Below are 25,968 nucleotides of genomic sequence, written 5' to 3' on the forward strand. Positions count from 1 at the left end.
CGTTAATCGTTAACCATGTGTTTTACTATATAAGGGGCTACGTCCAAGTAGTATTATTAAAGTATTACAGTTCATGGTAACCAGAAACTATCATTTTATGAACAGAACACGTTTTTCGCTGCTTTAAACGATTTATGTTGTTTAGTTAAGTAAAACAATAATCAGATTCAATTGATTGGCTTTAGAGATTAAAATAATTATGAACTGAAGAATTTCTAAATAAGTTTTTGCCAAACAATGCATTCTAATTAGAATAGCACAAAAAGCGATTTTACATTACATTTGAGCAATGTGGAATGAATTGCCATACTTTTGGTTTAGTTACTGAAGCTCTTGGAGTTTATAGCTGACTATATAAAATAGTTCTTTTTAAGTTTTCAATAAAAACTACGTGGATGGCCTGCCCTAGAAAAGTATTCGACTGCCAGTGGACACTAACAATTTCTGCGAGAACCACGAGGAAATCAGCCCTACAAGCGTTTGGTTATGGATATTGGCCGTTTGCACGCTATCTTTTGATCGCTTTTCGGTCACATTTCACTTTTGTTGCACAAACAATAAAAAAATATTCACCAGTTTCACTTAATAAAAAAAAACGTTCATTTATTAGCGCTCGAGCGATTTATTAGCCATGTTGAGGGGCCATTTTCAGTGGATTTTGGATGGTGTGTACACGTTGATCAACTGGAGGCTGTCGTTATCTGCGGTTAAAGGAGCAGCTGCTATCTCCGTCCATATATCCCGGTGTGGGATATACATCTTGGGATACACAGAGCCCTCTACTTGCTGGACTGAGCGGCCTTCTTGGGCTTAGCCTGGGTGCCCTCGCGGAATCCGTTGCGGAAACGGCGACGCACAACCTTCAGGTGCTGCATGCGACCGGTGCCGGTGGTCTTCCTCCTCTTGGCCTTCACGGACCAGTTGTCTAGTGTGCGGGGGGGAATGCAATTATTAACCTGGTTACTGGGCGGGGATTGGGGCATCTTGACTTACAGGAACGCAACTTGGCGGCGGGGTATCCGCACTGGGCGCAAGTGGACTTCTGGATGTGGTAGGAGGAGCGGCCACAGCGACGGCACAGAGTGTGCGTCTTATTGTGGCGCTTACCAAAGCTGGAGGTACCCTTCGTCTGTAATGGAAACACGCAGGGTATTAGTAATTCGGCTTGCAGGCACACAGCACACTCAAAAAAATATAGGGGAAAACACTCGAAATAGGCTGCCTGGCTGGCAGGGAAAGTATATTTCGTTTTAATGAGCACATTGTACGCACCATCTCTCGTGGCGAACGGTTCAAGAATCGAACGAAACTTGCAAACTACAAATTTAGCACGTGGCTTCTAGTAAAGACGACTTCTCCGGAAGCGCAGCAAAAAGAAAAGGGAAGAAGAAGAGACGCTGGTGGTGAGCAGATATTAGTGTGGCCGTCTTGCGTGAGTATCGATAGTTCTGTTGCGCAGGGTTGCTTAAATACCGAAAGCTGGTATATATGGTGTTGCCATTTGGTGGCTTAGCAGGCGCAGAGTTGCCAGCCCGATAGGAAATTTAATTATATGCTGAACTACAAAAATACTTCATTAATGTACAGCCACTTTACGTAATTATAGAATACTTCACAATAATGTCTCTGTTTTAATTAAACTATTATTGTTTCTATTCATACAGTTATCAAAATGTACAGCCTTATATCTAAATACCAATTACATAAATTTCTCATAACAGCAGACTTGCGCCTAACAGCACTACTATCATATCTGCTCATAACAGCAGACTTGCGCCTAACAGCACTACTATCGGTTGCCAATTCGATAGCACAACAGCACGTGGCATGAAGGCATTTTAACAGCGATCTGCTATGTTAAATCAGCTGCTCCTACAAAAGGCCAATAGATGGCGCTTATTTTTGCCCGCCAATTTGTAGTACGATTTGTATTTCGTTTATTTACAAACTTCGCTTATTGGAAATAATAAAACCAACCAGAAAGGTAAAAACCCAAATCTTGTTTAGTAAAAATATTCATTGTTTTATTTATGAAATAAATTATTATTATTTACATTGGAAATAATGCACGAAATTCAAATAATATTGCATACTGAGCGACATTTTAGCTCGACGATACACACGCGAAAACAAAATCTACAAATTACAAGACTCTAGAAATACAAATACAGGGCGATATATAATGGGTAGGTACAAAAACATAATGAAATGGTGTAGCTTGGTGAATTGGGGCTAATAATATATATACTCTTTCGATCCTGTGCAGATTTTTATACACTATGTTCGGTGTGGCACGCGTACTACGATATTATTTGCTGTTGCTGCTGCTGCCGATTGGAGTTTTGTGATTTGTTTTTGAATTTTTTTTTTGGATTTTCTTGGGGAATGGATGGGTAGTTCTATCTAGTGTAAGTGTTTACGTAACTAATTTGCGACTATGAGCAAGTCGATTGGGCTTGAGACCTCAAACGAAACCAAGTTGCACATAATTTGGCTGCAGCTGTGTGATCTGCTTGCTGGGTGAAGGGGAAAGGGGGTAGAGTGACCTTCGGGGGGTGTGGATGTGGGTGGACTGGTGCCTTGCAACTAATTACTACGCCTCGCCTCTTTGCCCTTTTTTCACGCCTTTACATACAACTAATTCATAGAGAAAATTTAACTAAGAACCTTACGAAAGCTTTGCGAATAAATTATACGAGTTCGGACCAAATCTTAGCACGAGTGCATATATACTTATAAATGGGATCGTCCCCGAAACTCTGGGACTTTAAAAACCATATAGTTTTGGTAAACATTTAAGCAAATTTTCAAGCGGAGATTCAGGGTTTTGAGTATAGATTTTGTAATTTTGTTTCCTAAAAGTTCTCAAATGGATATTTCTTTAACCAAAGGTTTTAAAGTCTCCGGAGATTTCTGAGTTTCAACCCAAAAAATAAACATCGCATACGATTATATAGCTAAGTACTGACTTGCAAGTTAAATGATCTCTTGCGCTGATGTTTTAACATTTCTCTCTTTTTCACTATAAACAGAAAAGTTTTCTCCTTACATTTTCCGAACCCTTGTTTTCTCCATCTGTGGCTTACATAACTAATGCGCGAAAAAAAACTGTTGCTAAAATTAAACAAAAAACGTTTCGTTGTTGCGCTCGCATTGCAGTTCTCAGATCGCGATTTTCGAATCTGAATCCAAATCCAAAACCAAGAACCCGAGTCCAAATCAAAATCCAAATCCAAGTCCGAATCCGAATCCGATTTCTACGCCGACTGCTGCTGGCCACTATCGTTCGTTTGGCTACTGCCGCTCCACGTTGATGGTGATGACCATAGTTGGTCAATAGTGGCCGCCACCACCGCCTCCGCCGCCACCGCCACCACCACTATGTCGGTGGTGCTCGCGTCTGCCGGAGGAGTGATCCCGGTCGCGGTAGTCGCCGTTGCGGGAGCTGCTCTTGTGGTGATGATGGTGATGGCGCTTCTTCTCGCCCTTCAGGCACACATCCGTCACCACCGAGGACACCACCATCTCGGAGTCATCCCGCATGCCGTAGTTGTCCCTGCCGCATCTGTTTCGGGGAATGCAACTGATTAGAAATGAACTCCATTTGGGTATCTAATAGTTCCTCTACTCAATGACCAAAGGTGAATGACTAACCTGTCGAGATTTTCGCGGGATCGCTGCATATTGTCGCGCAGATTGTCGCGGGAACGGGTCATGCTCGGTGGATCGAGGGTCTCCTTGCGGCGCAGGGCGTTGTGCGAGCTGTTCTTCGAGGCGGACTCGTGCAGGTTCTCCCAAGCTTGGCGGTAGTACCTACGAATGAGAATTCATAATATTATTAAACTATATATTGATTCAACGGCACATCAACTATAAACGCAGATCTTAAGATCATATATTGATATTTGTTTTTAGAGTTATGAAGATGTTTTGAACCAACCTGTTGAGTCCATTGCGGGACCCGGAGGTGGAGCTATCGAAGCTGGCCACAGTGTTGCAGTCGGGCGAGGCGCGATGGCGATAGTGTTGCGTGGTTCGGTTTCTGGGGATTACACGAGAAATTACATTCATCAGTTGATATTTCTGAATAAATTGTAATAATACTGAATGCCAGGACGAAACAGTGTTGGGTTAGTCACAAAATCAGGCAAAAAAGAGGGTTAGACACGGAGAACTACGCACACAGAGACAGAGACGGATAGATATGATTGGAGAGAGACAGATGGAGGGCTAGAGAAAGAGACAGGCAGGCAGGCAAAAAAAGACAGAGACAGCGAACCAGGCGTGCAGTGTTTCTGTGTGTGTGTGTGTGGAAGAGAGTCTTGTTGGTGGGTGATAGATGCATTGATTGATTGATTGATTGACTGATTGATTGATGGAGGTGCAACAGCAAGGAGTAGGATTATCGCTTCACAGCCCACAGCATTCGCAGCTTTCAGTATTTTGTTTGTTGGTGTTTGTTTCAGTGTTGCTTGTTTGATTGACTGACTGATTGATTGTTGTTGTTTCGTGTGGTGTTGTTGTTGACTGATTGATTGATTGATTTTTGGGCTGCTTACATTTGTGCATATGGCCGCTTTGTTTGTTCTTGCTCTTAATTATTTTTAATTCGTTTTTTTGTCTTGCATCTTTGGCACGTTTTTTTTTTAGCTTTAAGTGGTTTTTCCAGGTAGTAGCAGGTCTCTTTGGCTTGGTTTTCCATCGGTTTTCCATTGGTATTTCCTGTCGCTTTGCTTTTCATTCGGCTGCTCTACATATGGGAGTTGCTGAAGAGTCCAGCCCGGGCACGATATCCGCGTCCATAGCTGCTGAACTCCCGGCGACCCAGCTTTTGATCATCGAAGGGCAGTGCCAGTACGCTGTACCACATGGATGGCGCATGGACCAGACCACCAGCACTGCTCGATCCCACGCTCCCATAGCCACCGCCGTCGGGAAAGAGGTGACTCTGGGTTAATTGGGCGGTGGATGCGTAGCTGGTGGCACTGGTGGCCGTCGCCGTGGCATAGCTGGGCAATCGACTCGGTCGCGGTATCCCGATCCCGATCCCAATTCCGATTCCCCCCTGGCTTTTCTTCGATTGCGATGGCTGCTTCTTTTGACGGTGGCTCTGATGCAGTTGCTCCTGTTGTTGGTGGTACTTCTGTTGCTGCTGGCGTGTGTGGTTCTGGTGGTGCTGCTCCTGCTGCTGCTGGTGGTTGCGGTGGTGGAATTGCTGCTGGATCTGCTGGTGGTGGTGATGATGAGCATGATGATGTTGGTAAGCGGTTAAGTGTTTGGCTAGGTGCCGCCGTTGGCTGTTCGGGGTGCTGACGAATGGTTTTGCCAAAAGACAGAGAGTGGGAGAAGCAAAAACGAAAAAAGAGAGTTGTACAACGAGAAAGAGAAAGCGTTCGATGTTCAGGTGTGTGCGTGTGCGTGAGAGACTCTCTTTTTTTTGTACAGGTGTGTGTGTGAGTGTTGAGGTTTTCACAGAGAGATAGATTCAAAACTCCGGGGATTACTGAAATCAAAATAAAACCATCCAAAATTTAGGGGGCGCTCAGCGAAGAAAGAGAGAGGTTGTGACATGAAGAGCGAGACGGAGACAGCGTTTGTGAACTAGAGGGAGCGAGGCAGACAGATCGAGAGAGAGAGAAAGAGACATACAGAGGACGTGAAAGGGACAGGGGGTGGCTGGGCAGGTGGTGACCCCGACAACGACATCGACTTTCCTCCACACACAACATAATTATTGATATGAAATCACGGCCAATCTGATCTTATTACAAATTCCGTTACTGTGACATTTTAAGCATACTTAACAAAGATTAAAATCGAATTAGGCTTACTGGTATCGTTTGGTCACAGTATTGAATTTGGAAGATATTACAAGATATATAAAAAAATTACATTAAAATGTTTTCATTGATTTAGAAAATATGTTATGCTATTAAAAATTATATTACTTTCATAAAGTGGTCAGTGTCTCAATTAATTGCATTACCATTATAATTTGAATTAAATATATCCCTATTAAAGCCCAGGCCGAGTTTTAATATATTAAAACGACTAAATGTTGGTTAGCAAATCATTGCCTTGATTATCTGTGAGAAACCTAACCAAATTGACCCCGAACATATCGGACTGATCACTGATCCCATATCTGCTCCCATTTTTCTGTGCCCGTTTCCCCGGCTGGTGGACTCACCTTCGCACAAGGATCACGATCGTGGTGATGACGGCGGCCAGGAAGACGAAGCCACCAAAAGCGCCCAGAGCAACGATGGCGCCCAGATTGAGTTTGGCCTCCTTGGTCTCCTTGCGGTCGGGATTATCGACGGCGAAGGGCACGTTGACATTGGGCGACTGGTTCTGTTGGATGTTGACGCTGTCGGGGATCTCGTTGTCTTGCGGATGCGAGTTGGCGATGATCTGCTGTGTGTTGCGCGTGGTCGTCTCCACTCCGCCGGCGCTATTCGGAGCACCACTTGGTCGCGAGCTGCGCGGTGGTGTTGGTGCGTAGGTGGACGGTGGTTGCGGTGGCACCTGGTGGGTGGTGGGCGGCAGGGCAGCCGGTGTGCTGTTCGGCTTCTTCGGTATGAGCACTGGACGAACAGTGCGTCGTGGTGGGAACTCCTCGCGAACGGTGCCAGGCACTGGAGGCACATTAATTTCCTCCTCGGATTCAGCTGAGGATTAAAGGTTAAAGGTGATGAAATTAGGAATAAGTTGCATACAAATTAGAAGTAAAAAGGCTCTGCGAATCTCTCCAAGATATAACTAACATAAGACCCTGGAACATGAGATTTAATTCGTTGCTCTACTCACATTCGCCGTTGATCTCCACCTGCGTGGGACTGAGGCTGGGATACGTGCCCACAGTGCTGGTGGAGCTGCCGCCGATGCCACTGCTCGCCGTGGAAACTGCTGGGCGGTAAGGGGTGCGGCTGGTTGTCGAGCTGACCACCTTGGGGCGGAACGGTGGTGGCGTGGCCACGGACGAGGGCACCGGAATGGTGGACGCGGCAGTGGGCTGAGTGGATGGCTCCAGTTTGATGCAACGCGGCAGGGCGCTGCTCCATTGACCACTGGCCAGGCAGGTGAGCACTCGAGGTCCTTCCATGCGGTATCCGGGTGGACAACTGATCTCCGCCTTGGAGCCGTAGTAAGTGCCATTGGGAGCGTTGATAATGGTGCTGTAGTAGTTGCCAGGCAGAGTGTCGCACTCCACAACTAGAAAACGGTAAGTGAATCATAGGGATTAGGTATCTCTATCGATTGAGTTATATATATATGTCTCTACTCACTCTCACAACGTGGTGGAGGTCCATTCCAGCGCTCATCAAAGTCACAGGTGAGCAGAGCTCGTCCTATCATCTCGTAACCCTCCTCGCACGAATACTTCACCAGGCTTAAGTAGCCAACCGTGTTGTTCAGCAGGGCGTAGGAACCATGGGCAATGCTGGCCGGCAGACCACATTCGATGTCTAAAGTAGGATTAGATATTAATTACCATACCATCAGAGAGATTCCTATGTGAAGTTGTTTCTCAACGGAGTATTAATACTTACACTTGCACACTGGCGGGAACTCATTGTAGAATCCAGTCTCCAGGCAGGTCCTCGTGGCGGGACCCACCAGCAGGTGATTAGCATCGCAGCTGTATTTGATCTGGGCGCCCACCTCGAATCCGTTCAGGGCCACCATCGTGGAATTGGGCGGTTGCTCCGGTCGGCCACAGGTCTTCGGTTGGTGCTGACAGATGAAGTTCAGGAGCGTGTTGCAGTTGGTATCACTCCAGAGCCAGCCCTTGGAGCCATCAAATCGGGCACAATCCTCATCGCCGCCGGGATGACTCCAGAAGGAGACGGTCAGCTCGTCGCCGTTCACCCATTTCCAGCTGCTGCGATCGCTGCCATCGCGTACCGCTCCCATCCAGTACTGCGAACTGACATCACTGCGATGACGTCGCCACAGCTCCCAACTGATGAATCCCTGCAGCGCCGGATTGCTCTCACTGATCAGTGTACCGCCACGGGATCGACAGAAGGACAGTGCGTCCAGGAAGTTCAGCGGCTGGCGGTTGTAGAAGATGTAGCACTTGCCATTGTACGAGGCCAGAGCTCCAGGTGGCTGATCACGGAAGGTGGGACACCGCTCGATGGGCAGCGCCTGGTCCGTGTAGACGAACGCCTCGCAAATGGACAGCGGATTGGGTGTGCTATTCTCCAGGTGGACACTAACGAAGGCTCCCGGCATCGGGGGATTGCAGGGCAGGAAGAGCGGCTGTCCGGCCTCCAGGAGGCCCGTGAAGCGGTTGCAGATCGGATTTGTGCCCAAGTCCGGTCGGTTGTTGCCCACTCGCACCACAATTGTGGCGGGTTTATTGCCTGCAATGGTTTGTTTTATGTTTAATGTTTTTGTTTAATGTTTTAACTTTAAACATACATTTAAACTAGAATTCTTATTCAGATTTTCCTTAAAAATAATTTGCCTTTTGGCCATAAATAAGAAAATATTGGTCCATATGTGGAATGTATCACCTTGTTGAATTCGTAACAAAATTTGCAATCGAGTGGCATTCACAGATAAAATTATTAAATTTTGGCCGTTTTTCGAAAAAAATGATGATGTAACCCCTTATAAAAAATGCAAAATTTTGTTAAATTTTTAATTTTGGAAAAACATGAGAAATGTAAAAGGAAATGTAAGAAGCGATAACCAGTTGCAAAAAAATAGTAATTTCTTTAGATGTGCGACCATTTTGACAAAAAATAAGAATTTAGCCAAACAAGAGAATAATAGACCAAGGGACTGTCTCACATTCATCTTCAATAAAATGTTTATTTTCATTTGATTCTACCAAATATAAGCAATATTTGATTAGGTAATCATTTGTGATATACAAGTTTAGCGTATACCATTAATTAGGCGCTGCCTAGTTTCTCAGCTATTTCTATTGGTATTCCTGTTGTCACCATTTGGGCTTTGGCTTTGTCTGTCAGCGGGTCAGGCGGGTTCAGTTCAGTTCAGTTGAGCTCGGTTCGGTTTGGTTTTGCTGAAAGCTGCAGACGACTCAGCCTCATAGTCAGCCAAGTGAAAGTAATCATAAATTTCGGGCCGCACTGACTCACTGGGCCTGGGTTTCTTGGGTTTTTTCAGCTTGTAGACCGAGTCCGAGTCAAAGTCGCAGTCGAAGTCGAAGTCGAAGTCTTCGCTATCGTCGCCAGAGCCGCACGAAAATCACATAACCAGCCAAAGATTCGAGGAGATGGAGGCGAGGATGAAGATGAAGTTGGAGATGGGGGACTTCAGGTTGCTGGCAAGTGAAAGCATTAGGGAAAACTGGCTGGCAGTTGTTTGCTTTTGCCGCCGTTGCTGTTTCGGCATCCCTTTTTTTTCACTTAAAACAAAGACGCTGTTTGGGGAAGAAGATCGTGCAGCATTTGCCATTTCAGCCAGTGAAGCTGGAGAGGTGCTCGAAAACCTGGTGGTAGCCTGGGCAGACTTATAGACTCGGTATAGACCTGGTAGACTGCCTGACTGGCTGACTGGCAGCCTGGGAAAAGCGGGGCATTGAACTGTCCGTCGGGCAAGAGAGTTTCGTCCACAGAATGTGGTCCAAGCAGGTCTATTATTCGACTTTATCGCCATGTATATATTTTTACTATATGTTTGCGACAGGTTTAGGGTTGGGCCGCCGCGATAATGGTCGACTGCGGTTTGAATAAAAGCGAAAAAGTTGCCCAATTTAATCAATTTGCTGCAGGATTACCACGGGCTAAGCGCCATTTACTCGTTAATTTTCTGTCTACCAAAGTTGCCATAAATTGTGGCAACCGAAAAAGGGAACAAAGTGTGCAGCATTCATTCACTTTCCATTTTTATTGGGATTTTTTTTTGGCCAAGGTAGTGTAGTGTACAGATTTTTACCATTTTTTCGATTTTTAGTTATTAATTTTCCTGATTATCCATACATGCTTATTTATAGGAAACTTGGATCGAAACTTACCGCAACAGGATTTGCCAAAGTCCAGGCGCACCAGTTGCACCATGTAGGGTTCCAGGAGATTCACATACCACCAGGGCGATCGCTCCGCCTTGGTCAGCGAGCAGGTCTCCGGCGTGAAGAAGGCGGATGTGGAGCCATCGATGGCCTTTTGTGGAGCACCGGCGCCATCAGTGGAGATCTGCATGGGCGCCTTGCCAGCGGCAACGTTCAAAACTGTAAGTAGAATGGCAAATTAATTGATAAGAATTAATTGAAGTCATAAAGTTAGGATGTAGATATAATGTTCTGTGTCACTTTTTTGTAGGAAAAGGTTCTTAGCTCCGTTCTCAAAATATAATATTTCAAATAAACCTCAATAACTAATTTAAGTTCGTTCTCTCAAAGGCTTGTGATTTCAAAATGTAATATAATTAGCCATGATCCTATGTAGAACCAATGATAATTTATGCTAACTGCGTTGTTGATGAGCAAATATTAAGATAGGGGTCATTGGTAATTATTTGGGAATTCAAGGCGCGTTGCGGCGATGAAGATATCAGACTTGGGCCGCTTTTCAAGCGATTTGCTAGCCAGTTGGAGTGGGTCTTGGATTCAGTTGGTCCGAGGGCCGGAGCACCAGAGTTCCCAGAGTGGGCCCAAGGCCCGGCTAATTGGCCGCGGGCCCTGACACGGTTTGTGGCCAAAACGAGTGAAGACAAAGCAATAACAACTCGAAAAGGCCAAAAAAAAAAAAATATCTAACAATGTTCTGCCTGGCGAATTCGTCAAGAGACCTTCGTTCTTCTGGCCCGGGCCCATTGTCTTTTTTTTTTTAGTTATCTTGACTTTATTTTACGGACCTGGAGATTTTTATGCGCTGGCCAAAAAGCAAAAGTGAAATTTAATGTCGGCTCAACTTTTACTTGCTCACCTGGCCGGGCTTAATTACATCGCTCGCCACGCACTTCTGCGGCATTGGGATTCATTAATCAGATGCATCTGTCGGATAAGACGGGTTTGGTTTTGGATCCAACGGCTTGGAAACTGTTTTTTGCGACGACTGCTTTCTAACTTGGACCAAGCCACCGCCCAATTTCGCTCTGTGTAGCCAGCCAGCAGGTGTTTGCCGGTGTGACAAATGCCTTTTAATTTCATTTAATTAATTTCCTATCGCCTGTCTAGCTGCCTGCCTGCTGAGTCACATTGGATCAAAATTCGAATTACAAAAGCAGGCCTACAGATCCACAGATGATCAGAGAAAAGCCGATTTTAAGTTCGGGCGATCGCGGCTTTGTTTTCCTTTTTCTGTAACAGCGTCATAAACTTGCAATCAGCCAACGCAGCGGGGGATTTGGGGGTCAGATACAGCAGCCATGGGTCTATAGATCTCACGATTTACTCGACCTCGTGTTAAAGAATTTTAAGGGAATATTAATCGACTCACACAAAGTGGAGGAATTAAAATCAAATTGGGTCAGTCAAAGTGAAATCATAAATTTTAGCGTGAAATATCGTTCATTTGATTTTACTTTCGATGTATGTATTCTTTGGATAGCTTTCTAATGAAAATATGTATTTTAATTACGCTTTAATTTACTTTGAAATTGTGTGATTATCTAAACCAATAAAATCCCATGATTTTCCCAGGCATTATCAACGCGTATCAACACCTACTACTGCCTCAGATTGATCGACTTATCGTTGAGATCTCTGGCAACAAAGAGCCTGTTGAAATTTTGATGGATCGTTAAAGGGCCGCCTTTTTACCAAGAATTATTTCACGGCCCCCAAATCGATCGATTCATTCAACAAATGCCGGCATTCATTGACTAGAAATCCATTTGCCGCCGCTCTCGTTGTGTCAATCAATCCGGGTTCCGTTTTTTTATTCGGCCCACGGAAGTGCATGTCTGGTGGTGAATTCACTTAGAACATTTATTTATTTTCGTGCCCGACACGTTTTACCCTTTTATTTGTTCGTGTCCGTTGGCTTTTCTACGTTCAAAGTCACAAAAGTGGGTCAATCTGATCGAGCGAGGCAATTGTTGAATTCTTCCCACCTCGCGGCTTCTCTCTTCGCTGGCCAGTCTTTCTTCACACACACACACAAACACACGCATTGGATTTTAGCCCAATTTTGCGCGTTTTGTTAATCATGTTTCGCTTTCGGTTAACAACTTTGCATTCAATTGGAATGCCATGTGCTCTCTTTCACAGCGGGCAGCATATGTACATATGTACATACAAAGAAAATCGAGTTTGAATTAAATTGTTTTAACTATAATTAAGGAAATTTAATCTGGGAAAAGTTTTTCATTTTACTTAAATACTTTTGGAGTACTGAGCGACTATTTTAAAATATTGCCTGTTGAAATGCCTATTTATATTTAACTAGCCTCTTTATCTACAAATAATATCATTTCTTTCTGTGTTACGATATTTTGAGAACGCTTCCAACTTTGTGGCGGTGAAAGTAGTTCCCAGTTTGCGGCCACGTCCGATTTGGAATCGAAGTCGCCTCCGAGGCGCTAATTGAGTTGACGAACGGCAACGGCAAGTTCGTGTCCGCAGTCTTTTGTTTCGCTGTTTGGATTTGTGAGTGCTTGTGTGTATTTCTTGCTTACCGCAGAACGGAATGCCCTCGGGCACCCACTGCCCCTTGTCGCAGACACGCCGCGCCGGTCCCAGAAGCTCGAATCCGCGCTCGCAGCTGTAGGAGGCCACCGTGCCCTGGGTGAGATTCGCATTCGAGAAGACGACGCTGCTGTGCGCCGGCGATCCCGGGAAACTGCAACCGGCATCTGCAAGGTAGAAGAAATTATTATTAGATTATATGGCCATCAATTACACGTATTCCTCAGCTTCTTCGATTGCCGCAACAGTTCTCATCACCGAGTCTCCACTGCACTGCACTGCCCCTAAGCGAGCAAATCATTTTTGATTGATTTCCCAATTAGGTTTCGATGGGGTTCTCAGCGAATTGAGTTGCTAAGGCATGGATATTCCCCCGATCATTTATCAAATTAATGCCCCACTAAGGTTCTCGATTAAATGTTGATTAAGTCGAACGGCGGGCATGAGATAATATTGATTCTAAGGTTCTAGAGTGGCGGGAATGATTGAATATTATTTAATTGAATTTAGACAAAAGGAGAAAGCCAAGAATTGGTTGAATAGGTTTATGGGCTTAATTGAATGAACAGATTAAATATTGATTGTATAATCGTTAAGTATAGGCGATTCACTGTTGTGATTTTGTTTTATTTCAGTTAAATTATACAAATCGAAGAACAGAGTTGTACGAGTATAGGAAAATGTATATCATTTGATATTATAGCCTTATTATTATTAGTTAGCATTATTATTTGGTTAAACAATAATAGGAAACTGATCTCTTAGATTTGCCTTCTATATTTCCATTATAATGACTCGTTATGATTCGATTTAATTTCCAATCAATGAATCTAAAACATTTCCAATTATTACGTGTTATATCTTTTGCCGCTTTGTCGGGGGAATTTTCCATTTTCCCCACCACTTGATTGACAATTAAGCAAGTTCCGTTCCACTTTGGTCACTCGAATCGACGCCAGGCGAAAAATCTCTGGCATTCGCAGATTGCAAAATGTTCTCGACTGCAGTTGCTGTTGCCTCTGTAGTTGTTGTCAATGCAAAGCGTGAGAAAATGGCCACAACAACATAAAAAAAAAATAAAACATCAGGAAAAACAGACATCAATTTAGTTGTAGCTGCCGCTTTTGTACGAGTATCCGAGTATCTATGCAAAAATGCGAGCCAGCCGTGTGCAATAATCAAATGTGTTGCTGCTGCTGCTGCTGCAGCATGATTAGTTATTCAATTGAGCAGTTCCCAGGCTATCCAGCTATCTGACTATCCAATCCAATGTCATGAGTTTGATTCATCCCCACCGAATGCTAGCTGCTAAAATTGTTCTTCTTACCAAGTGCGACTTTGCATAATCGGCGAAGTGGGAACACTGTGGCCAGTCAAAAAGGCAGTCAGTCAGGCGGCGATTCATGCCATAAATGGTCGAATAACTGCAACATCATTTGACCAACAGCGAACAAGCAGCAGTGCAACTTTCCAAGCAGCTGCAGCAGCATAAAAAACCATACAGAGCGCTATAGCTTGGTGTCTCGACTATTTGATACCACCTGCTCAGCGAGCAGCAAAGCAACCATAAATCAAACCAAATCCCATTGACTTCTATACTAACTTACGCCTTCTTCTATTCGTTACATACTTTTCCACAAACGTAGGATACCCTTCACTCTGCGAATAATGGGTATAAAAAAAGGGGAGGAATGATAAAAAAAACACGTCTTGCCCAGTTGTTGCTACACATTGCAGCCAATTGCTGCAGCTACAGCAGCTTCTTATACAATCTCGATGCACCGATGCCAATGCCAGTGCAATTTCATCATAACGGTTTCTTCTTAGCCAACAACTCATCCAAACGCTTAGCTTTTAGCCACTCCAACTCAGCCATAAAGTGTGTATTAAATGTAATACCCCCCACTGAAGAGAGCAACACAAATCAAATTAGTTCGGGCAAATTGAAATTAACAAAAGGCAACTTTTAGGCGAGTCATTTGTCATGCAGGGCAAACGCAAATTAAGAAATCAAGTTCATGAGGCATTTTCAATTTCGGCTCAGTTTCGGTTTCGGTTTCAGTTTCAGTTAAAGCCAGTCCAAGCTACAGTTCCCCCAACTTCAAACTTAATGACGACTCCCACGCTGTGCGTCGAAAACCGAGAAAGAAACCAAACCAAACCAAAGGTTGCCCAGTCGGCCATGCATGACAATGCGGCTCCAAGTCTTCGGCACTATACAATTTTTTTTTGTTTTTTTTTGGCATCTGTACTTTGGTTTTTCTGGGCCCGTTTTTCCCGCTCTGTGTTTTTTTTATAGAGCTAGCTGCTAGTGGGAGCCAATACCTTAAAGTGCAAAGGCAGACAGACAGCAACTTGTTGCCATTGCCGTTTGCGTTGCTTTCATTTGCTTTCTATGTGCGCGAACTTAGTGAAAGTGATACCCATACCCCCATACATATACATAAGCTCCACACAGCAACAACAAAAAAAGCACGCTACCATTGACAAAACAACAGCAGCAATTTGTTAAACAAGCAACTACAGCAGCAGCAGCAGCAGCAGCAACTCCACCAACCAGCAACATCCAACATTATGGAAGTTGGAATATTCATTGTGCGCGGATCTAAATCATCTAATAATCATTATAATCATAATAACCGTTATAATTTCCAACTAGTTTCGGACATGGTCCGTTGTTGCTCTTGTAACAAATTACCCATCAACGCCTTTTCTTTGATTGCCATTGCCTTTGCTTTTCTCGTTTTATTTTTTTTTGCTTGTAAAATGTGGTGCGGTGTAGCACCAAAATCGAAATTGTTATTTGCACAGTTCAACAAAAAAAAAAAAAAAATCATACACAAAATTAAAGAGAATTGAATGAAAAGAAATATGATTGAATAGCAGCGGAGGTAAGAAAAGCATCGGTAAAAAAAACGAAAGCGGGAATTAATTTTTGGTTGCTGCGGTCTCGGGAAAGGAAACATTTTTTCACATTTAAGGTGGCAGTTAAAAAATTATAATCATAAGAAAACTAATTATTCTCATATAGAAAAATCAATTGTATAAGTCTAAAATGTTAGAAAAGTAAAAAGAAAAATGCTTATAAGATGCTAAGAAATTAATCTTAATTCTACAATTCATTATCGTTTTTATAGAATATTATTTTAATAAAATACTTCGTTCATTAAGAAATATGATAAGCTGCTTAGAAATTTTCTTTGATAAAATATCTATTTAGTTCTCAATTGAAAAGAGCTAAATGCAAATGAATTAGTTTTGGTTTGGGAAAAGATTGTAACTTTTATGTCATACCATTGAATCAGTCATCGCCTATTTCGACTTATTTGCATGCAAAAGGCCAGTTTTAAATCGGAGTGGCAAGTGTGAATGGTCCACGATTTCCGCTTGAGTGGAGCCCTCAATTAATGCGATTCAGTGGATTAAAGTGCAGCTTATAGTGCAGCTGAACCTGCAATCGCTGCGTAGAAAGTTGCACTCCAATGGCTAATGGTGACCCCCACTTAAGCCTTATGGTCTTATGGTTCGCTCCCAGGCCCAACCTGCATTCCCCATTATCCATTCTTCATTTTCCAGTCTTCAGTTTCCATCTTCCATCATATTCAGTCTGCAGTCTGCAATTTGCGTATGTCGGCTAATTTCATTTTAAATGCAAGTCCGCACCTGAAGGAATTCGTAACTGGGGAGTGGGCACTACCTATTGTTTCTGCCCGTTTTATTTGGCCAGCTCATTTGGGGACGGCTCTTGACCCAAGCGCTAATTAGTCTCGGCTCTCTGTAAGTGGGAAACTGACGAGAAAAACGAGAAAATGTCTAAATGAAAAACTAGAGATTCCAGATCTTAGTTCCCCGAAAAAAAGGTTTTCTGCAGTGAGTGCAGTTCTGGGACGTCATGCGCTGATTGCCAAGCGCCTACGCTTCGTCGATTACTCTATATCTGCTGATCTCGATGTTAAGATCTTGCCGTGTTTTTTTGGGCGGAAAGTGCAAGTGCTAGTACCCGATGGCCCAATTGCGATAGCCGAGGTTTTCCCTACACTCTGCCTACGGATGGAAAATAAACCATGAGGAGAAAAGAAATTTTCATTCCATTCACACAAACGGCGGGAGTCGGGTCGAAAAAGCCGCTCTAACCGTTAACTCCTCGTCATAATGGCCATAATATAATGATGATGATGATCGAGGGGGAAGAGCGTTTTGGTCGCTGATTGGTTTTGGATTTACATAAATTGGCGCTGGAATGGACCGGGCTCTCACGCAGCTTCTTCTCCTTTGCGGCGCACTTCTCTTGACCCAGTTTGCTAAGCTTTTTGGTGTTGCTGTTTGCTGTTCTTTTTTTTTTACTTTATTTTTTGGTAAGCCAAATTAGTAGAACCTCGTTAAAATCGCACACAAACAAACCGACACACACTCGGAGAGTCGGAGAACATCGAAAAAAGATTTCGCAAGTGAGTCGGCTTGCGCAATGTGGCCATTGTTGCTTTTGTTGGCGGATGCGCCTGGCCAGACGAGACTTGTGCAAGCTGCAAGCTCGTTGCCTAAGTCTTTTGATTTGAACTTCCGCCAGAGGATCTCACTTGGGCGACTTTTGGGCACTTATTGCTTGCTGAGCACTAAGCGAAAAATCAGTGCTTTTAATGTCATCTATAAAGTAAATTATAAAGTCACCTTGCTTGACACTTACAGCAGAAAAACAATTATAGAAGTATTTATGAAGTATATCACAATTCTAAGACCAAATTTGGCATTTCAGTATATGTGCAAATGTATAAAAAAAGTATAATTAGGTTTGTATAAAGACAAAGTCCCTAAACTATTATTAAACCCAAGAATATTTAATTAAGCAGTCCATGGTTTTTTTTTCGGTGTCTCTGTCCGGGGGACTGCCCTTGGCTTTTGGTATTCCTCGCCAGCCGTTCGTTCTTGCCTTTTGGAATTAATTGCGCATAAAAATTGCCCATCATGCGCAGTAAATGAGACATCAAAGAACGTCTGCGAGCTAGTTGGCTGGCTAAGAGCTGCTAAGCGTATTAAATAAACATGCCAGCGATGGTTTCCCCCCCTCCTCCGTCGCTCTTTTATGTAACGGTACGCACAGCAACAATAAATTTCAAGCGTAAACAGTTACGTAAAACAACAAGAAGAACAACAGCGGCGGCAGTGGTTGAAGAACCAGAAGAATTGCTGCTGGCTGTCTTCTGCTCACCACAATGACAGCATCCATTCCATACCATTCCGTTGGCAAGGCAGCATCTTTCACCCGAAGACACCCCCTCTGAAGATCGCTAGATCGGTGGGTCTAACTCGAAGCTTTATAACAGGTTCGATATGATTTTGCGGCACTTTTGCCGCAAAGGAAACGCTTGATTGCCGCTTCTAAAGCAAGGCCAAGCAACGGCAATCGTCAGCGGACCATCGGCGCAAGCCAAAAAGACGATCGACGACATTGACCGACGATGCTGAATGCTGAACACTGGACTCTAGACTCTAGACTATAGACCATAGATACTGGATACTGGATGCTAGGTGGTGGAAGCTGGAAGTTGGAAGCTGTAAGCCGTCTTTGCCGTTTGCCAGTTGACCGCATTCCAAGCACCGGCCAGCAAATCAATGTGCAAACGTAGAAGCAACATCATCAGCCCAGTTGCGGTTGTCCTTCTCCTCGCAGCGCAAAACAAAATGATTGTATTATACTTTACATTATATGTGTATATTATTCTACAAAGGCAAATTTACCAAAAAAAAATATAAAGTCTAATATGAAGTATTAGTTACAGCCAGTGCAAGCTATTATCAAAATATTCTCCACTTTTTTCTATAAAAAAAGCGAGCAAAAATCATGCCCAATTTGTTTCACTGTGCTGGGTTGCAAACTGGGTCACTTCGGCCCAAATGCAGTTTAAGATAGAATGCCAGCTGGGTGTGTGTGTGTGTGTTTGCCAGCTGCGAAACACCTGCAGCAGCCACAGCAGCAGAAAAAGCAACTGCAGCAGCAGCAACATCGCCGCTTTTCAGCTCGTGCCACAGTCAAGACTTCACAGTGAGTGATTGCCAGTGGGGAAATGTGGCGAGCGGTGGCACTTAGCCGGCGCCCACTGTGCACTTTAGATGCGTTCTCATTGCAGTTGCTAATTTCTGTGGCTTTTGCATCGGCTTTTGGTTTTGTGCCTAATTTGCTTTGGCTGTGAACGTTCTCAATGCTATGCGAAGATTGCCCCCACTATGGTTTTATGGGCCTTTTATTTCTTTTTTTTTGGTGTTTTGTTTTGGGCTTGTGGCCTGTGTCTGCCACCAAAAGTGGACAAGCGCTGGGGTTAATCTTTTGGTCAGACCGCTTCCAAAAACACGCACACCAGTGCAGGCAAGTAGTTAAAAAGAAATGGAAATGGTAATAGAAATAGAAATAGAATAAAAAACAACAGTTTACAGGGCAATTTGCATAAGAAAGGAGAACACAAAGCCGAGAATTTGTTGGCTGTTCTTCTTCAATTTCAGCTGTGTTTTTTTTTTCTGGGCCTTTCTCTGGTACTTCTTGGACTTTTGTCAACTCTTCTATGCAAATGGGCAGCCACAAATCAAAGCTTGGCCCCATTACGAAAAGGAAATTAAAGCCGGTTCAGAGGGAATAGAAATCCCAAAAATGTTAGAGGAGGGAGACCGCAGTTTTGTCATAAATATTTTCACTTCGGACATTTTTGTGGCCGCCTCTGCGGCGTGGTTAATAAAATCGATATTTGTTGGAATTCGATTTGAATATTTTTACCGCTAGTTGCGGGGCTGGTTACGACATCAAAAGATCGGGATCGAGATGGGGAATCGGAATCAGGTGTAGCAACTTGCCACAAGACATAACTGTAGCTGCTGCAACTGCTGTTGCTGCTGGTGCTGCTGGTGCTGCAACTGCTGCTCTCTTATTGATTGGCCACAGCTGCAAAAGTGCCAAGTCATCCTGAGCCTGTGCCGATGCTGCACTTCCGATTGCCCAGAGAAGCGGAGAAGCAGTCAATGAACTTGCCCCCCATCATCGGCACCATCATCATCTTCATCATGATGAAGATGGCGCCATCGCCTCTCCATTCAGCGTGCAAGCGGAACAAAAGCAACTGCAACACCAATGCAACTAGCAACATGAGCAACATGAGCAACACTCGCAACATCATCAGCAACCATAAAGTACAACTGAGCTAAGCAAATTGCAATTTCCACGCGTTGCCTGCCGCATCCACATCCACATCCATGTCCATGTCCATGTCCGATGTCCGCAATTAGGTAGCCAGCCCCATCATAATCTATGGTTATTGTTATGGCCATTGTTATTATAAGTGTTATCGTTATGGCTAAAATATTAAAAAGGCTTAGGGGAAATGCACAAATAAATTCAGTGCCTGGCGGTTGGCGATAAAGGTAGCTATTATAGATAATTTATATATTTAAAAATATGTACAGTACATGTACTGGCTAATTCTCTATTGATTTCCTTACATATTAAACTTTAAACTTTCGTTTACCCCATTTCCAAATGATCTGTAAACTAGACCAAAATCATTTAGCTACACCTTGGTTAACTTTTCACACTTGAGACCTCGATCAATGCAATCGATCAGTAATTAACGACAGCTGTGCCAAATTATCAATCACTATTCACGATCGTTTTCATATATTTTGCGTTCGATGGCAATTTGCAACCGTCTGTTTTTTGGGCCAGTGACGAAACGCACCAGACCAACAGAAACGCCGCTCCAACAGCGTTTAAAGTTATTAACAAAGCAATTATTAATAACAATTTCAATTGTTTGCCTTTGCACTGGCGCGGTGGCATTGGTGGTTGCCAAGTGAGTCGTGAATCACGTTGCTGGCCAATTTGCAGTGGCCACAACGGCACAATTGCACTTGTACTCACTCGCACATATATTACAATTAATTAAATTGAAGAAAAAAGAAATATTAAAGAAAACGCGCATAAATTCTGTCCAACATTTTTATCCAGCTCTTTTTCCATTTTTTGTTTGTGCAACGCGTGTTTCTCTTTCGCCGGCGACTTTCTTGGTGGCATTTAAATGCGCTGCTAATAGCAAACAATTTCATTTATTTATTAGACGTTAGTTTCACTTTTCGAGCATTTCACTGCGACATTAAAATTTCACACACGACCATCTCAGCCAGCAAACAAAACGCGAAAGTTGCCCACAGACCACGGGTGCTGTTTGTTTTTTTTTTTGTTTCTTTTTCTGTATTTCGCGGCGAGATCAAGATACTATATATGAAAAATATTTAACTGCAGTATGCCATTTATGTTTATGGCAATTAAAATGATACTGTGACACCGCTCACGCCTGAGAATCGTCGGTAGTAGTGGGGCGTTTAGCCCAGCCCACAAAAAATCAGCTAAATGGCATCTCGCAACTGATTGAAATTTATGCCACAATCCAGACAAACGACTGAGATCTATGGTCTGTCTGGGGATGAGATGCGATGAGATCAGATCAGCTCGCATAATGACAAAGGCACTCCCTCGCCATGGCAATTCTTCGCCAGTTTTTGGTATGAAATCATTTGGCCACAGAGACATCTTATTAGCCAAGATTAGGTGTAAAATTTCGCATGTCTACCACACAAACATAGGGTTAAGCTAATATGCACTCTGACTAATTCTAAATTGTTTTTACCACAAATTCGTAAGTTTAATTCCTTTCAAGCTGAAACAAGGATTGCTTGCAATATGAAATAAGTGGCAATAATATTTGAGAATACCCATTTTCTTGTGGAACCTACCAGGCATTTTGTTCAACAAAAATGTTAACTGAATTTATTCAGTTTCTTTTTCAATTGTTTGGCATTGCTTGGCGACTGGCTTTGAATGCTCGTCACTCTTGGTGATGATTTACATATCGAGTGCATGGGTACCTGGCAAGGCCATTGACAGCTTTTGCGCAATACCCGGCCCACCTACGTGCCAGGAAAATAAGGCCCAGAAAAAATTTAAAAAAATTAAAAACGAAGTCGAAAAAGTTGCGTAAATAGTTCAAGTCGAACATGCTCAAGTTGGACTCTCGAAACCATTTGGCAGGCAGTGCCACCCGCATGAACAACATCATCATCATCATTATTATAACTATTTCAGTTGAAAGTGAAAACTGCGGACTCCGAAGGTCTGGCTGTCCCACGCACAGTGGTAGGTTTTCCAGAAAAGCTTCCTACTTCCTTGTGGTTTGAAAAGAGCCCCAGGTCTTACGTAAAAACGACGACCACAAACCACAAAGAAAAAAAAATGTATAAAAGGAGGCAGGCATGCGTGCACCACCCTTTCAAACAAACAAATTGCTGCGGTTCATTGTGCAGCAATCGGCAGATGGCAAAAGGTATCGTTTCAGGTATCTTCAAGCCAGTTACAAAAGGTACGAGTACATGGACGTACTCATGAGTACGAGTGTCTTTTCTTTCGGAGTTTCGCATTGCAATTAAGAGGCGCCGAGCTTCCGCATCTGCCGCTGATGATGATTATGATGAGCTGGTGGTCATGCATGCCCATGCCCATCCCGATGTAACCATCTAACCATCTAACCATCTCCATCCATCCAAACCCATACCCATTGCTCATCATATTACATTTTGGCCATTAGATGTTGGGCATATGCTCGATCAGCCCAGCAGCTAGCGATTCGCCATCGCTGGCTGGCACTTTTACTTTTCTTATTGTCAACAATACGAAGGAAAGCAGTAGATGTGTATGTATAAAACTTTCCCAACATTACAGATTTTTACTGAACTCAGCTTGTATTTTTTTCCTTTTCTCTCTCTCTGTTGTCGGCCAGCTGCAATTGTTGTCGCTTTTATTGTGGAATGACTGCCGCAGATCATAAATTTTCTTTTAATTTCAGTTTCTGTATGTTCTGCCTCTGTCTGCGATTAATTTAAGTTAATTTACAAGATTTTCTTCCCGGTGCCCGTGGTAAAAGTGTTGAGTAAAAGTTAATGCCTTCAAGCCTCCTCATTTCCTCATTTCAATTTAGGTTCTTTGTAGCAATTCGATATGTTACAGGTAATTGAATATGGGAAACAGTGACAGGTGTTTTTCTCTTCTTTGACCCAGTAAAACTATTGATACTTTGGTATTTGGGTAATGGAAAGGTGGAGAATAAAGTAGTTGGAAATTTAACATTGCACCTGTTTATACCACTATACTGAACAAGTTTTTTTATAATATTGTTATGTTATCATTTAAATTATGATTCGTGTGCTTGAATTTTATTTAGTTCTCCAGTGTAGTTAAGCCGAGTGCACTTGCCACGTGCATGCGGCAAGTTTGTTGCCTAAGTCTTTCGTGTGCCACATTTTGGTTTGCCTGACTACGATCGTCGCCGATTGTTTGCTGACCCAAACAAACATCCGTTTCCTGGCAAATGCACGAGTGGCACGCCTCCCAACGCTCCCCTTTTTGTGTCGCATATCCCACGAAACAATTAACCGGCGGCAGAGAGCACTTGACTCGATGGTGCTAAAGGCAGAAAAAAAAACAAGACTGGAACCCAAAAGTGGGCTGGGTGTGGAACTGGAACTGGAATATGGCCAACAGTCCAGTTGGCCGACAGCCTGGACGCCCGATTATTAACGTGGGAAAAAAACGCAAAGGCAGCCGAATTAAAAATAATACAAATTATAAAGCGTTGCCTTTGTTTCGAACCAGAACCGGAAATCAAAAAAAGCAACAATCAGCCGAAAAAAATGTGCGCAAAAACAAACCAAAAAAAAAAAAAAATTAAATGTGAAAAAAATAACAGAAAAGCATTGGCTTTTTAAAGGTGCGCCGCTCACACACGAAAGTGCAACAAAAAATGGGTGATGAAAATGGGCAAAAACAACAACAGAAACAGGCGGCGGAGAAAGATGGGGGGAAGAAGAAGAAGCAGAGCGACAGCAACAAGTGGGATCCACAACAAACGAGAACGAGAGAAAATTTGTTTGCTTTGGCTCCGTGTGCCGTTGCTGGTGCGGTTTTGAAAAAATACTCTATAATAGGGCATGCGCAACTAGTCGATAGAAGCCTTTGTGATTTGGAAAGCCAAATAAATGTGGTAATCTCACATCATTAAATTTGAATGCCCAAAGATCTCCTCATAAATAATATCCATTTAGTGGCAGTACAAATAAATTAAATGATTTTCAGTTGAAAGGCATTGTCTACGTGCCAAAAGATTTTTGAGAATGATTTAAGCGTTAAGACCAAGCTAATTAAGATTTCATAATTTATGCAAATGAGCCTGTATAAGAACTAAACTTCCCAAATGTTCCCACATGTCAAGGTGAATGCTGAAGGTGTTTTCCCAAAGCTCTCTAAATGTGAATAGTATAATTTTAGCTTTAAACGTTCTAATGGAGAACAAAAACAAACTAAAATTCAATGATAAATCACTGATAGTTTTTGGAAAAGTTATTCCTTGATGCATTTTTTTTCAAAATTATCGAACTGAGGCAATTCTGTGTAGAAATGTACTTCCATAACCCTGATACTTTTGAGGTGAAAAACTTTTGAATATTCCCAAGACGTATTCCTAAAGAACCCATATCCCCACTTGTGCAGGGTATCCGCTGGTCGTTCTGGCACCTTTCGCAGCACTTCTTTCTTGTTTTCGTCTTTCGCTTGACACACTCACCTATATTCTGCGCCTGCGCAAAAGCCAGCGCCGAAGCCAGCGCCAACGCCAGCAGCGGCAGAGGCAGCGGCAGCGACGGCTGCGTGCGGTGCATTGTTGCTGTCTCGCTCACGCCTCCTGTCCGTCCGTTATTAATTTTTTTTAATTTATTGAATTAAATATTAGTTTTGGGTTTTTGATACTTTTTCGCTGGATTTAGCAATTCGCTTGGCGACACTTGTCAACTTCCTTGGAATTTTAGCACTTGGCACGAGTTTCGGATTGTTTCAATTGCTGCCTCGACATGCCAGGAAGTGTGGGTTCGATACTCGGTAAACAAAAAAAAAAAATAAATTGTTGATCACACTGCACGAGAGCACCGAACTTAAAAAAAATATATGTAAATATTGATTGCAAGTCGCGACGCGATAATCCGCTGCATGAACCGATCGCTTGGAATTCTGCAGGGCAACTGAAGCTATTTGAAGTCGGCGATCGCGCTCGAAGAATTCTTCGCTGGTTTCTCGGTCTTTCACTTTTCGCTCGCTGGCTCTCTCTCTCTCTAGAGATAGTCTCTCTGGCCCGCTGTTCGCTTTTCGTTCTCTCTTTTTTCACCCGGTAAGCGGCGAAATGTTAAACCGTCGCCTTGTGCAGCTCGAAAGCAACTGAAAGTTGGAGACGTCGCGCCGTGCGTCTTGTAAGCTTGTAAGCTACCTGGTTTACCTGTCGCTGCCTCCGTCGGCGTCGCTGCCGCGGCCGCAGCAGTTGCATGCGTGAGCACTTGCTGCGCTTTTGGCAAGTGCCAACTGCCAACTGTCGGATCCCCCCTCGCCGCCGCCATTCCGCAGCAGAATTCAGGGCCCGCTGATCAATGGACAAGCAATCGGTTCTTCGGGCCATCATCTCCAAAACGGTAATAACAACTAATACAGGTTATGCAACTGTAACGGAGCACTAAGAAAAAATCAAAGAATAACGCTTTACGTTTCGTTGTTTTTGGGGCAATCAGAAAAGGAAAATAGAAAAACTGGGCAAGAAAACATATTTTAAGCCCTTCAACATATGATTAGATTTGATTTTAGTTTGGGGAAGGATCAAATATAATTAAGTAAAAACTTTAAACTTAAAGTTTTTCTATTCTATTTTATTTCAAGCATTACTTTCAAAATAATACATTTTGCCTAACTCAGATAAATATCTGCGATGAAATTTCGCTTCAGTGCATCATTCTTTCTGCCACAAACTCTATGAGCTTATGTGTGTGTGTGAGTGAACCAATTTAGAAGAATTCCTCGATGGATCTGGTCTTGGTAACCTGCTGGATTTGTGGTCCCGAAGCTGGACGTGAACATTCAACGTGGAATAGACGTCGGAAATTGAACACTGGGATGTCCAACGTTGCACAATGCTGCATTTGCATGCCACACGAAGTGGCGGCGAAAAGTAAGCCAAATGGTCAGGAAAATGGGAGCAGCGCACAGAATCCAGCTTCATGGGGATGCACTGCAGCATCCCAGTTTTTTTCTCCATTCCATAATGTTCGGCCAACGCACACATCGCACTCTTTATGTGTGTGACACATGTGGGCCAAATGCAAAAATGCTCCAGACTTATGCTAATGATGATCATCGTGAGCTGGCCAAGATCGAACATGGAAGTGCGATGCGGAGCGGTGGGGCATTGGCCATGTGACATCGAATTGGGTTGCGAGCAAAGTGCAGTCGAGCATTC

At 43.4% G+C, this 25,968-nt stretch overlaps 2 protein-coding genes across 4 annotated transcripts; both read right to left on the reverse strand.

Annotated features, from left to right (window-relative positions):
* Positions 1-576: 576 nt before the first annotated feature.
* LOC27207752 (probable 60S ribosomal protein L37-A) lies at positions 577-1,440 on the reverse strand. The gene is made up of 3 exons (XM_016183425.3): positions 1,273-1,440; positions 994-1,129; positions 577-925 (listed from the first exon to the last, which is right to left on the reverse strand). Exons 1-3 carry the CDS (start codon positions 1,273-1,275, stop codon positions 780-782), a joined length of 285 nt encoding a protein of 94 aa, XP_016039363.1. The 5' UTR covers positions 1,276-1,440; the 3' UTR covers positions 577-779.
* Positions 1,441-2,037: 597 nt separating this feature from the next.
* LOC6725992 lies at positions 2,038-24,928 on the reverse strand. 3 transcript variants are annotated; one of them, XM_016172566.3, is made up of 11 exons: positions 24,259-24,928; positions 12,598-12,774; positions 9,995-10,207; positions 7,554-8,372; positions 7,290-7,469; positions 6,811-7,215; positions 6,191-6,671; positions 4,755-5,309; positions 3,941-4,042; positions 3,655-3,813; positions 2,038-3,565 (listed from the first exon to the last, which is right to left on the reverse strand). In XM_016172566.3, the coding sequence occupies exons 1-11, from the start codon at positions 24,350-24,352 to the stop codon at positions 3,334-3,336; spliced, it is 3,417 nt and encodes a 1,138-aa protein (XP_016039366.1). In that variant the 5' UTR covers positions 24,353-24,928; the 3' UTR covers positions 2,038-3,333. The 3 variants fall into 3 exon arrangements, 2 of the variants coding, with proteins under 2 accessions (XP_016039366.1, XP_016039364.1); XM_016172564.3 differs by lacking the exon at positions 4,755-5,309 and having other exon boundaries at positions 2,043-3,565; XR_006542045.1 differs by lacking the exons at positions 2,038-3,565; positions 3,655-3,813 and having other exon boundaries at positions 4,560-5,309.
* Between the last annotated feature and the right edge of the window lie 1,040 nt (positions 24,929-25,968).

Source organism: Drosophila simulans, chromosome X (assembly GCF_016746395.2).
Source record: "Drosophila simulans strain w501 chromosome X, Prin_Dsim_3.1, whole genome shotgun sequence".
In the NCBI taxonomy this organism is placed as follows: domain Eukaryota; kingdom Metazoa; phylum Arthropoda; class Insecta; order Diptera; family Drosophilidae; genus Drosophila; species Drosophila simulans.